This window comes from Populus euphratica, unplaced genomic scaffold (genome assembly GCF_000495115.2).
Source record: "Populus euphratica unplaced genomic scaffold, PopEup_1.0 scaffold90.1, whole genome shotgun sequence".
Classification (NCBI taxonomy): domain Eukaryota; kingdom Viridiplantae; phylum Streptophyta; class Magnoliopsida; order Malpighiales; family Salicaceae; genus Populus; species Populus euphratica.
Window position 1 is genome coordinate 372,660 of NW_011499973.1, and position 14,031 is coordinate 386,690.

General features: G+C 26.3%; 1 protein-coding gene across 1 annotated transcript; it reads right to left on the reverse strand.

Moving 5' to 3' along the window:
* Positions 1–7,514: 7,514 nt before the first annotated feature.
* On the reverse strand, positions 7,515–8,658 carry LOC105139359 (uncharacterized). Its single transcript, XM_011045771.1, has 2 exons — positions 8,217–8,658; positions 7,515–7,906 (listed from the first exon to the last, which is right to left on the reverse strand). Exons 1-2 carry the CDS (start codon positions 8,514–8,516, stop codon positions 7,871–7,873), a joined length of 336 nt encoding a protein of 111 aa, XP_011044073.1. The 5' UTR covers positions 8,517–8,658; the 3' UTR covers positions 7,515–7,870.
* Positions 8,659–14,031: the final 5,373 nt, after the last annotated feature.

Below are 14,031 nucleotides of genomic sequence, written 5' to 3' on the forward strand. Positions count from 1 at the left end.
TTCTTTTTCATATGATCCTTGTCATAAAAAACCTAAGCATAATGTGCTCGAGGCTACACCACCCCCAATTCCTACACATCCTTCCCACTAAATAGAAAAGTGTCTATTTTTTCATAAAATGTTACACACTCACCTTATCAAGAATTGTGACACTACTAAAACCAGCTTAAATAACTATGATAACCTTAAAAATCCTAAATAACAAGTATAAAAGGTCAAAAACATCATGAAGCTAGTGAAAACAGAGAGTGATTCCATATGCAAGATTTTCCCTATAAATTTTTATAGATGTGCTAGGGCATGGTATCATAGCCTTAAACCTGACTTCATCCTAGGTATTAATGATCTTTATGTAAAGCTTATCTCTTATTTCGATAGCAATATTCCTACGAGGGCATGTCTCTAAATATTCAATAAGAAATTGTTAAGTGTGGAAAATTTGCTTAAACCTGTCATTAAAACCCTTATTAGTAGAGTTTATAACTATCTCTTAGAGGGAAGGTTATACATATTACCTGATAAAAATCTTTGTGACATCAAAAACACAATGGAATATTATATCAGGGAAAAAAGCTAGTGTGATTAGACAAGGCTACACATGTTTTCACACACAAAAAGAGTATTTTTCATGCCATCAATATCCAATGATAGAATAAAACAGAAGCATCTAGGGGCATATCCATGATTGCTTGACATTTCCTAAGCTTAGGACCACATCTTTCACAACCAAAGGTGCTAAGGTGTTGGCTTCCATAAAAGAAAAGGACTTCTTATTATACCTAACTCTAATGAAAAGTGGTTCAAATACAAGAAACTCCAACAAGTTTTATCTCTTTCATCATGATCATGAACATAACATAGAAAAGTGTCATGTACTTGTAAAAGAGTTAGAAAGATTGATCTCTAAAAGGTATCTTCAAAACTTTATAAATGAGGATATAATATAAACAAATAAGAAATAGTCTTTATAAAGTACTACCATAGATAAGATAAATCTAAAAATTATATCTCCATCATTTTTTGAATTTTCAAAAACAAAATAGTGCATCTTTATGTCTCCAAACTCAAAGGGTCTCTATGAAATTTCCACGGAAAAGTTTCCATTTATATCCATTATGTTTCTGAGTCCCCATGACCAATTTTCTCTAGGTCCAGTGACCAATTATCTCAAGGTCTTTATGACTAAGTATCTCGAGGTCCCGCAACCACTTGTCTTTAAAAGATCATGGATCTTTCTCCATGAAATATTGATAAAAATTATCTTATGAAATTAAAAAATAGTAAATACTCAAAGGCATGCCTATAAAGATAACAATTTATACAAGCATGGATAGAGGTAGACTTTTACATTATAAGTATTTTGTGCCTGTTAGCTAGTTAAAGTCTTCCAAACATGTACCTTCACAAGACTTAAAACTCATTTGTAAAGCTTTCCCATGAATAGTACTATTTTAGGCTCTCTTTATTTTTTCTCTCTCTATATTTTTATTATTTTTTATATCGATTCTCTTCTATTTTGAGCTAGCACCACGTTGAGTTGTACAAGCTACAACTTCAACTAAAGCTATCATAGTGGAAAGGGCCACATTTCATTATAAGTTACTCTAGAGTTTTTCAAATATCTTTCAATATAGACTATATATTCTCATATTTATTAAGAGAGAAAAATTATGTTTTATTTTTCATCTCAACAGCAAAACGAGAACACATAGAGCTTCTCTACACATAACTAAACACTATTTTTCATCTTATTAACTTTATACATGATTATCACATGATCAACCAAACTCACTTAAACATCGATTGTCCTTCATTCCACAAGAAACTTGTTTTTATAAGGATAACTCAGTCTTATAACTCAGCCAGGAAAATTCCATTTTTATAGGAAGTTTTTTACCACTTTTTCATTTAAAAATGTTAATTTCATGTCTTTATGGTCTAATGGTGCTAAAAATTTTTTTATCAATTTTCATTTAAGATAACACAAGTTTGTAAAACCGAGGGAAGTTTGTAAAACCGAGGGTAAGAAACAAATATTTTTTTAGATCTAATTTTCATTTACTAAAAAAGACACCTTTCTGAACATAGAAATTATATTGACATATTTGGAATTTTTTTTTTTTTGGAGCATTTTCCTGGTAATTTTAGCATGCCTAATCACCTTTATAATTTGAAATCTACTAAAGAATTACAAATTCATAAAATATTATTTTATAAAATAATTCAAAATTAAAACCCTTTTTCTATTGACAAGATAAGAACTGCTAATTACTATGAAAATCAACGATCTAATTCTTTGTTTAGTTCAACCTGCTTTTTATAGTGATTTTTAAATCATCTTAAAAGGCATCAAATTGATATTTTTTTAGTTTTTCATGATTTTGATGTACTGATAATAAAAATAAAAATAAAACTTAAAAACATCATTTTGATGCATTTTCAATTAAAATTCACTTTTACAAAAGCAATCTATATTGCATTACCAAAAACGAGATAAAACAAGTTCAAAAGTAGCATGAATCATAAAAACCAAAAGATGAGCTTTAAAGGACAATTATTTTTTTAATGTTATGAAAAATTTTGTTTAGTTTATATTAAGACATATGTATATAAAGATACTAAGTTTACAAAAAATAATTCAAAAAATGAGATTAAATTAAATTCTTAAAACTCAATAAACACGTTAGAATAAAATTAGCATAAATAATAAATATTATTTCGTAATATTTACTTGTTGAAAAACTTGTAATATGATTCATATGAAAATTTATTGTTTTCAAAGATTAATTATTCATTTTAAAAGCTTTATCACTGATCTTTTGGTACAAACTAAATGATTTTAATAAGATTTTCATAACACCACCTAGTTTATTTGTATTTATTAACAAGGTATACAAATCTAAAGGAATAAAACTCAAAATGTTTCTACAAATAAGAAGAAACCAATCTCTAAAATAGAGAGAAAATAGGAAAAAAACTTAAGGATAAAAAAAGCTGAGAAAATAGTAGAAAACAAGGTAAATAAGTTGTTGCTTGATATGTCGAACATCTATCTCTCAACCTTTTTTAATACTAATTTTTAGAACTAAAACTAATGCAAAAATAATTATAGTAATTACTTGTAAACCCCTACGTAACTATAGGACCTAAAGTATAAATAACTTGACGAGAAGTAGAAACGTGAGATGAAAAAAATCAGTAAGCAATATAAATAATAAAAAATATGATGTGAAACAGAGAAAAAAGTCTCCATTATTAAATAAAAAAATATAGATGGGGTTCCTACAAGAATTATGAATTTTAGTTTAAAATTCATAATGATGATGAAATCAATAACAATTTTTTACGGATTAAAGAGTAAGAAAAATATAAAAAAAAATGATACCAAGATATTAATATGGTAGTAATTAATAAATAATAAGAAAATATGATACAAAAGAAAAGAAAAGAATGATGGTATAAGTACAGATTAAAAGTGGTAACGTTACTATGAAATAGTAAAAAGTTTGTAAATGAAATTAATAATGAAAGGAAAATAAAAATATTCTAGGAATAAAAAATGATCTCAAGAATCTAAAGAAATGATTGATATGACTTATTCAAGAATGGAATGAAAAAATTTGAATTTTTGATGAAAAATCACAAACCGACCAATTTTATGTAATTGCACATAACTTTCAATCCAACACTCGGATCGGACTGAAGTATTTTATGGAGTCTTATGACACGTTTACCTAATTTGATTTAGAATTTCAATTCAATAAGAGTTCAATAATACAAGACATAAAAAAGTAGTGGCAAAAGTATAAATAAGAGGAAATCTCCTTTATTTAAAAGTTGTTTTAGCCTAATAAAAGAAATAAAAAGAGAGGATGAAAGGGTTGGTGTTCTAGATCAATAATTGAGAGAAAAACCTTAAAAAAATATGAGATTAAAAGAATGGGTAAAGTAGAATTATGCATGAAAAACATGTTTTATTAGTGATTAGAGGAGTTAAAGCAAGGGTTTGGAAAACTAGAGAGAGAAATAAAGAATTGAAGAATGGAAGGAGAAGTCCTGAATAAAGCTTGTGTTTAGAAGGTAAGAAACACATTTAAAGTGATTATTTAAGATGATTTTATGTTGGATGAAAGAATAAATATGTTAATGTTGTGTAAATTTAAGTTATGATGTTAGTTTGTTTATATTGATGTTTTGTGTTGAAATGTTGATTTGTGTATGAAAAATAAATCAAGTACAATAAATTGAAAAGAAAAACCACCTCTACTTCTAGTGATGGAAAATTCAATTTAGATGTAGGAAAGTGAAATTGGGTTCGTTTGAAGTAATTGTTATGTAAATTAAGTAGAATTGTGGTATACATACAAAATGATTAGGTATTCTATTAATTTGTAAAAGATAAAAAGAAAAGCTATGCCTCCATTTAAAGATTAAGTTTAAAGGGATGAGTTTGTTTATTTAGTTGTTATGAAACATGTGTAGAATTGTGATAGTTTAGGTACAAAATGAATATGAATGAAATAATTGAAAAGAAAATTAAAGAAAATAATGAGCTCATTTGAAATACATATTTTAATTATAACTAGTGTAGAGGGTTTGAATTTGGTGGTTTAAATTGGCATGAGATTTATTTTTAATTATGATATGTGATGTATTTAATGGTTGGATGAGACATTAATTTGCATAAAAATCTATACTTTTTTTTAATGATAAGTTCAGACTAGGAGAAAAATTGTTAGAGATTGAATGAGAATAAATAATTTATTTTTTATTTGTGTTTAGTGATGTTAAATAAGGATATTAATGTACGTGATGTGTGAAAAAAAGAGGGGGTGGATTTCTTTATCTTAGCTTAAACTTTCTATGATGTAGGAAGGAAGGAATTCTTTGAAATTGTTTACTTAAAATTAATTTTAATTGTGATATAATGATACTAAATGACCTTGGACAATGTTGTTTATGTATAAGAATAAGTTAAAAGTCAAATTTGTTAATTTAACTTGTGAATAGAATTGGTTTAAGTGTGAAATTGAGGTTGCATGCATATGTTATAAATAAATTATATTTAGACTTTAATTTAGAAGATATTGTTGAGAATTCTGTATACTTAGCCTAAATGTATGTTTAGGCTAAGATTGATTGAAATAGGATGGTGAATAAAGGTTGAAATAAATATGTTATTATAAATTATGTGTACTACTACAGTATTATTATAAAGATAAATAAATGTGTTGTAATAAGAAAATAATGTTAGTGCCCGGCTTGCAAACTTGAATAGAAATACATATATATATAAATAATGTGGTAGAAAAGAATGATAAGTTAAGCCTAAACATGTGTGAAAACAAATAAGTACAACATGATTTTACGAGTAAAGGGTTTAAATTGAATAAAAAAATTTAATGTGGAACAGAATAATGACACTTATATTAAACGAATGGATTAGTGATTAATCTATAATTTTGATGTTATAGGAGATGTTCTTAGAGAAATAGAGTGGAATCTTTGTGAGTAATAAATAGATACCTTACATCTTTTTTTTTTTGTTAAGAGTGTTTCTTAAGTTTTAATAATTGTAATTTATTTAAATGTGTTATGTATCTATTTTAATTGTATTATATGCCATGAAAGAAAAAGAGAAGGATAGGACTAATTAGCCAGTAATGGGATTAGTGTTCAATGAGTTATGTTGTGGAACTAGTTATCTGGTAATGGACTGATGATATTAATTCATTTGATGACTAAAATATATAATTTAATTTAAATTGATTTATATAAAATTAATATTGTTGGGATGACTAATTTATTGAATTGTTAATAAAATGTCACGTGAAACCCAACTATTAAATAAAAATGATGTATTATATTTATGGCATTGAATGCTTGATTAATAAGAATTTTATGATTGAGTTTATGATAAATATCATTAAATTAATAAATTCCTAACTTTCATAAAAGATAAAGATGAAGATTACATTATCTAAGAAGAATGTATAAAAGGATAAATAAGCTAACAAATTTAAATACCGATAAGAAAGATGATTTATGTGAAGAGGAAGATGATGCCATAACATAAAGGGGACTTGACTATAAAAATGAATTAAGTGTATGTCTGTTTCAGAAAGTATAAATTAAGGTTGTGTTGTATGGATTTTTATGTAGAAAACTTTATGATAATATATACAGTGAATATAAAGATTTATTTAAAAGACTTGTTAGGGTTTTTTTTGTTTCTTGTTAGTTTTTATTTTTAAATTATAATTGATTTTGAATATTATATATTGACTTATGAACTGAAAAGTATAATAGTTTGTATGTTTTAAAAACAAATTTACCTTTCTTTTTTAAATTCAAGGCTCAAAGTTACCATTACAAAAATTGCAAATCACCGTGGGTTACATTTCCAAAATTAATTCTTGTTGGTTTGCTTAAATTAATTCTTGTTGATTTGCTTTAATTAATCTCCATGAAGAGGAAATTTATTATTCAGACTATTCGTTTGTAGGCTAGCTAAACTAAATGAGCGGGTAAAAAATAATTTTTTATTATTCAAAATATAATTTTATATTAAATCTAAACTTAAATCCAAAATAATTTGATAAAAAATAATAATTCTTTACAATTCAAGAAATTATTTCAAACCTGAGGCTTGAGCCTACGCTCGAGAATATGGCTTATATTTAAAGCTCAATTTACTTAGTTTTATTTTTATTATTCAATTTTCCACTACATAAACTACTAAAAGAAAATCTTATACTTTTTTTTTATTGAAATAGAATGTTGAGTTTTATAAAAACACATTAATCAAAGTTTTTTTTAAAATTAATTTTTTTATTTACTCATAATTTATTTTAATTATATTATTAATATTCATATTAAAATCATTATTAAAAATTATTTTCAATGAGATATTAAATCTAAAAATAAGTAGACGTAATCCTAAATGTACTCATTTTTAAATATATGAGATCAATTACATAAAATGAAAGCCATGAGAAGATTGAAAAAAAGAGAGTGAGGAATCTATTTGCTGGTTAGAGCATCTACCATAGCTGCACTTTAGAACCGACCCATGCTTTCATTTCCATACCGAAACAGTAAAGGAGAGGGAATCTTATTCAAGTTATCAGCAGACAAAAGAAGGGTCTTGAAAAACAGAAAGAAAGCTTGTTACACCTTTGGATAATAATTGAACCGTTACTCAGTGTCCTCTTATTCGAAAGCAAATATCTGGCTTTTTAGCAGGAAACTCAGTCTGAAAATCCCTTTTGCTTGGTGTTTAGCTTGCAGACCCTGTCCCATGATGCGTCATTGTACTCATTCAAATATATTCGACCCCATGGTATACTTTATTTTGGAATCAGTTCATATATATGTATATATATTACACAAATTAAACTGGTATTTAATCAAGAATTTATAGGGGGACACAATTGTTAAAGGACTTAAAGTATGGAACGTATATCATACAAGTAATTATATAGATAAAAAAAAATGGCATATACTGTTCTATTGGGAATAAAAGTGCATGAATTTATACCATAAAATTGTATAGAAACGTTGTACAAGACCATATACTTCAAGGGTTCTGTTTGGACTTGAAAACCCTTCTGACTCGGTTGATATATAAGAATGGTATCGTATATATGCTGCAGTTTTAGAATGAAAAAGTAGATAGCACAAGGTTACATGTAGCCATATGTTTCATAAAAATATATAGGTTTGTGCATGTATCGTAGCTAAACACAAATACTTGGGATTCATTTGTGAATCGAACCTTTTTGACAAAAGCTTCCCAATGCAGCTTGGGAATGGGGATTTGAGATAAAACATGCCTTTGGAAAAGAAATTAAGGTGGGGATGGCACCAATTAAGGTTGTCGTCTTGAAGTGCGCCAAAAGGTGTGCTGCAAATAAATTAAGAAAGGGATTCAACATCAATTTTCTGGATAAAACTTAATCACATAATGTTACCCAGATGACAATTAATTTTAAAAAATATCAATACATAATCTTAACAAAGAGGGAATATTTCAGAAAATGCAGTGAACTAAATTGAATGGGGAAGAACAAGCGTATAGTGTCATAGGAAATCGCTCACGTATAATATTTAAGTGAAAAATAGAGAAGTATAAAACATGATGAAGAGACCCTGGTGAACTGAAACAAACACAAATTGCATTATTAAAAAGAGAATTGCATAATTAGCACACATACATTGAAACAAGGAAAGCGCCTCCTACACGCCCTCTTTGCTTTCTTGAGCTTTGAGAAAAACTCATCTTCGTAGCATATATGGCCTGCTGGTGAAGCCAAAAAAACCTTTCGAGCTGGTATTAGTGGAGACCACAGGCTACTTTGCTCATAATCAAAACCATATTGGGACGCATCAAAGTACTTGCCAAGAAGCCTCTCTGAGTCTGATTTCGAAACCATTTGAATACTTGGACATGCCGATGAAGAACTTCCTGTTGATGATGAGTCCACTGACGGCGATGCTTCGGACATATTTTCCATCGAGAGAGAGATAGAGTGAGAGAGAGAGAGAGAGCCGGCTCTTATTAGATATGCTCGTATACTGTGTAGCAGAAGTGGTTACTTCTGAGGAGGTTTTGGTATTGTCTGGTAGAAAGTTAAGGCTTGGTCAAGGATTAAGATCCTAAAGTCATTTAAACATATGAGAAAAAACAGTGTATTGTAAGGTGACTGAGGCTATATATATATATATATATATATATATATATATTGCTAATAAGTATAGAGGATTTGGAGACATGTCTATCCCTTTTGAGTTTTGATTTTTTTTTTAAAAAAAAAAGTTCTGTGGCGAAGTTGATGTCTATAGATTTCCAAAGTACTGCCAGTGATATTAATTACTGTATCTAAGGAAAGGCCTACAAATCACACATTTTTGGAGATCTCATGTTCAATCAAGTATAGGAAAGGCACTATCATGAAGCTTTTAAGAGTACCTTAAGTGTCACGTCATTAAAGTTTTCATGCTAGTGGACGTTATCGTTAAAAAATATATATATAAAAAAAATTTGTAATGATCCATGTTGGTGTATTTATATTTGAAGGGTTATTGTATTATTTTTTTATATTGAAATCATTTTTGTACATTATATAATTGTTTTTTTTATATAATTTAGATGTTTGGACCAGATTATATAAATCATAATTAATTTTTGAATTTATTAAATATTTTATAAGCTAAATAAACAAATAAAACACTACAAAATTCACTAAACCACCACCATGATTGCATTATATAATTGTTATCATTACGTCTTCCTATCATTTACTGTCATCAACACTGTTAAATTATGACACTTATATGCTTAAAATATTCAATGTTTTATTGATGTACATTTTGATCTCTACAATTTCTTAAAGAATTTTCTTTTGTTTCATGTATTTTATTTCTTACAAGTAAGTTTTAATTGGATCAATCCTTATGTTTTATAATAAATACAATTTAATTCCTAATTGCTTTTTTTTTTTAAATTAAGTAATTACAAACCAAATCTCAAACTTGGTCAAAATTACGATAATAGATATATCTTGAACCATGTCCATAATCCAATAAAGAAAACAAAACTTTTTTTTTCAATGGGTATATCAATTTAAGTTTATTTAATTCTTTTTTTTTTTCAATCAATCTATTTCAATTATATAAAAAAATTATTGAAAAATAATAGATTTATGATAATATAAAAAAACCAAAACCAAAGTAAAACCACTTCTCAGTGATTTACACTATCAAAATTTTAGATAGATTTATCAATGGAGTTTTTTATTGATATTTATACTTATAGTCTATTAACAAGAAACTTATTGACGTGATCACATACAAAAATAATTTGTCAGAAAAACTCTTGTCAAAAATTTGTGATTTACCAATAAAAATTCTACAGATGAATTTATTAACAGACAAAATATATCAAAATAAACTTTATATATTTTATTTCATCGGTACTTTTATTGTTGAATATAATATATCAACAACAAAAAAACACATGAAATATACCACCTATTATATAAATACATTATTTTATTACTTGATAGTTTTATTATAATATTAATGACTTTTTTTTATTTCTTAATAGTTATGTGATGTTACAGGAAACACATATTTCTATTAAAAAGTAAATTATTATTTTTAGATCATTGAAGTGTTTTTACTTTAAATTCTGTTTTTTTTTGGCTCTCATATCATCATAAATGTATTGTTTCTTAAATAATTTTTTTCTTAATTTTAAATTGTTTGATGGACAAGGTATTAATTAAGTGAATTTAATTAGATATATTCATTAAAAAAATAAAACTTTTGTGTCCAACAATATCATATATGTATTATCACAATTTTGACTTGCAGGGATTTAATGGGAAAAAATCATTTAAGTACTAAATCACATTTATTGTAAAATGTGAGGATAATACAAGACTTCAATTAAGGACCTATTTATAAGAAAAATAAAATATGTAGATCAAAATAAAAATTTTAAGAGCAAAATATTGGCACTATTTAATAAAGTTAGTGATGATAATTACAGAAAGCCCTATATATATATATATCATTAACACTTTATAATTTAGCTTCCAAGCTACTGTGCTTTTATGGACCAGACGTGTGTTGGTATCAAATATTTCAATTCTATCTGAAAGTGATGTAAATTATATATTTTTTAATTTAAAAAAATTATTTAAAATTAATTTTTTTATTTTTTAATATATTGAAATAAAAAATAATTTCTTAAAAAAATAAAAAATTATTTTAATATATTTTTAATAAAACACAATTTAAACTATAACTATTGTCAAAATCTCAAACATAATTATTCCCCTGATGGAAGGACCAAGTTTCGATCTCACTCGTTGTGTCATTCAGGGCTTTGTAATTATAATTTAGGTTCCGTTCGTCGGTTGGGTGTAAAATAATTTGTTTTTTTTTAAATGTCTATATGCGATATCTTTCCTTAATGAAACTACATTATTATTTTAATGAAATCATTTAAAAATAATTATTTAATATTTCAAAAAAGTAATTATTAAAAAAATGACAAGAATAGTGGAGGAATTCAGGATTGAAGTAGTGTTTGAGATTATAATAGTAGTTATTTTTAAAAATATTTTTTTGTTTAGTAATATATTAAAATATTTTTTTTATTTTTTTAAATTTTATATTTTATATTAGTACTTCAAAATAAAAATAATAATTTGAAGTAAGAAAATTAAAAAAATTTCAAAAATACTTTTTAAACACAAAAACAAAAATACTCTCAATAATAATATTGTATCACAAGATATTTCCTATTATTGAGCATAAAACATTTCTAACTAAATATGAAAAAATAAAGAATATATTTTATGTGAAATAAATGTGAACTTACTTAAAATTTCAATCTCAAATTTCTTATGTCTACAACTGAAACCAGAGCATGAAAATTTATTTTTTTAAAAAAATGGTAATTACAATAATAAATTTCAAATTTATGATAGTATAAATCAAACAAGATTAATTTCTTTTTTCAATTGATTATATATATCCAAACCAACCATTTAAAATTAATTACACCTTTTTGGACCGATAACCATATGCTTGATAAAATTATTAGATCCAATTATTATTTAACTTTAACCTTCTATCAATGATAGCCACCTATGACGTCAAAATGCTCCCGATAGTTGTGTTTTTAAAACTTTTGTGGCGAAATAATTTTAAAAAAAATGACGGAAATCGGAATTGGAATCCTCAATTCCCTTTCTTCATGTTTGATTGGACAGAAGTTCATTCTCTCCCCCCTTTAACGGAATGGGATTTTCTACAGTAAGGAAATCCGGCTTCTCTTTATTTTAAGCATGGTTTTAAAAGCCGGTATGGTCTAGTGAGTAAACCTGAATCTTAACTCAGCACTCTTGTTTTATATTTCATGAACTTGTTTTATATCATATCTTAGCACTCTTGTTTTATATTTTATGAACCAAATTTTAATTCATGATTAGTTAAATTAAGATAATTAAATTTTTTCATTTAATTTTAAGTTTGTTTAGAAATACGGTTAAAATCACCTTCTCTTAAATTTAATAAAAATACTAAAAATTATTTTTTTATAATTTTAGGTTATTTTACTATATTAATTTTAAAAATAATTTTTTAAAAAATATTTTTTTAATAAAAAATACATTGAACTATAACTATCATCAAAATCCCAAACAAACCCTACAATAATGTCAAAGTAGCTGCCTGGAAAGAAGATTACAATGTTGTTAAACTCCTAAAATATATTATTTTTATCTATAAAGTGGGATAATCTTAATTAGTCAATGTATTAAAACTAAGTTGTTATCAGACAACGAATAATTGATTTAATAAAGGCTTGGAGACTCTTGACTCAATCACAGGAAGTGGAAAAGAAACATAAGCTTAAATTCATTGTCGCCACATTATGTGCATGAATTAGGACTCTTCTAGACATGATTATAGAGGAAATCATTCTTGAAGGTACAAACTGAATATTCTATTTATTTTTATATTTAAAAAAATTTTATTTTAAATTAAATTTTTTAATATTTTTAGATTGCTTGAATACGCGGATGTTAAAAAAATTTAAAAAACTAAAAAAAATATTATTATAATACAATTTTTTTAAAAAACTTTTAAAAACAATTATTCGAGTAACTTATAGCTTGCAAACTAATTATTGCCAGTGGGAATATACACCAGCGATTACAAAACCTACAAGCTATTGCCTGCAATTACACCTAAAGAGTTTCTGGGTACTGAAACTTGATAAAGCTCTGGGAACGATGACCATCTTCTATTGTTTCAATTGCTCCTGTTGTCTGCCATGAACCATCCTTTAGTTATTGATGAACGCTATCCCTTTATTTTACCACTGACCTCCCATATTTTATGTACCCAAACTCTTTAATACTTAAGTTAGTTTTTAGTTTGGTTACTCAAGTGAAAAGCAGGTAAATCAAAAGGATAAAAGATGTATTTTGTTGTGTGTAATTGAGACACAAGTGTTGTGACCTTGATAGGGATTGAAGCTCCTTTTAAGAAATTGTTTCATGACTCACTATCCCCAAGATGCTAGGTAGATGATGTATGGGTGGCATAGCTAGTCCTTGCAAGTAGTTGGGTAGGGTGGCTCGCATATGTAGTTAATAAGGTGGCGATGATATGTATAACTATAAGATAGAAATTTATTGGTCGATGGGCTAGGACGAGATAACCAGTGGTCTCGTCTGACCTAGCCAATAGCTCATCTTTTAGCATATGAGCAAGCACACAGGTCGCTGTTGCTATAACAAAGGTGTGAGGTGGGTTTTTTTTCTTTTTTTTTTCTATCAACATTGCTCCTTTAGTCTTTGATTTTAGATATAAATTCAAAGACTCTTGAAATATTGAGTCTTATGTGGAGGTAAAGGTTTTTGTGATGGATTTAGAGGTTCTTATCAAGAGAAGGTTATATGATCATTTTAGAGACAAATGATTGCAAGGATTTAGAGAAAATTCATAATCTTTTCAGTGAAAAAATGGTTATATAGACTAGATACTTGTCTGCAGATATTAGACTTGTCCGGAGATATTGAGATTTAAAAACCAATAGAGACAAATTTGTTTTTAATGGAAACGTGAAGTTACATTGGAGAATTTTTAATGGAGCTAAGTGAAGCTATTTTAGAGATAATAGAGTATATGATAACATTTTTAATTTTGTTGTGTGTTTGTATGGAATGATTAAAATATTTTATGTCAATTCAAAAAATAAATTAATTTTTATTTTATTTCAAATCTTAGTACATTTTGGATTTTTCGATTAAATTTCAATCCAAATATTCTGGTTTTATTTCACATGTTCCGTTCTAGGTTTGAAAAATCATTGAATCAAATTGAACCTGATTCAATTTAATTAATTAAACTACTCAAGTATAAAATGCTCTTTTTTATTATTATTTTCAATAACAATGATATTAGTAATAATATTGAAAATAATTATTACTATTTTCATTAACAATATTT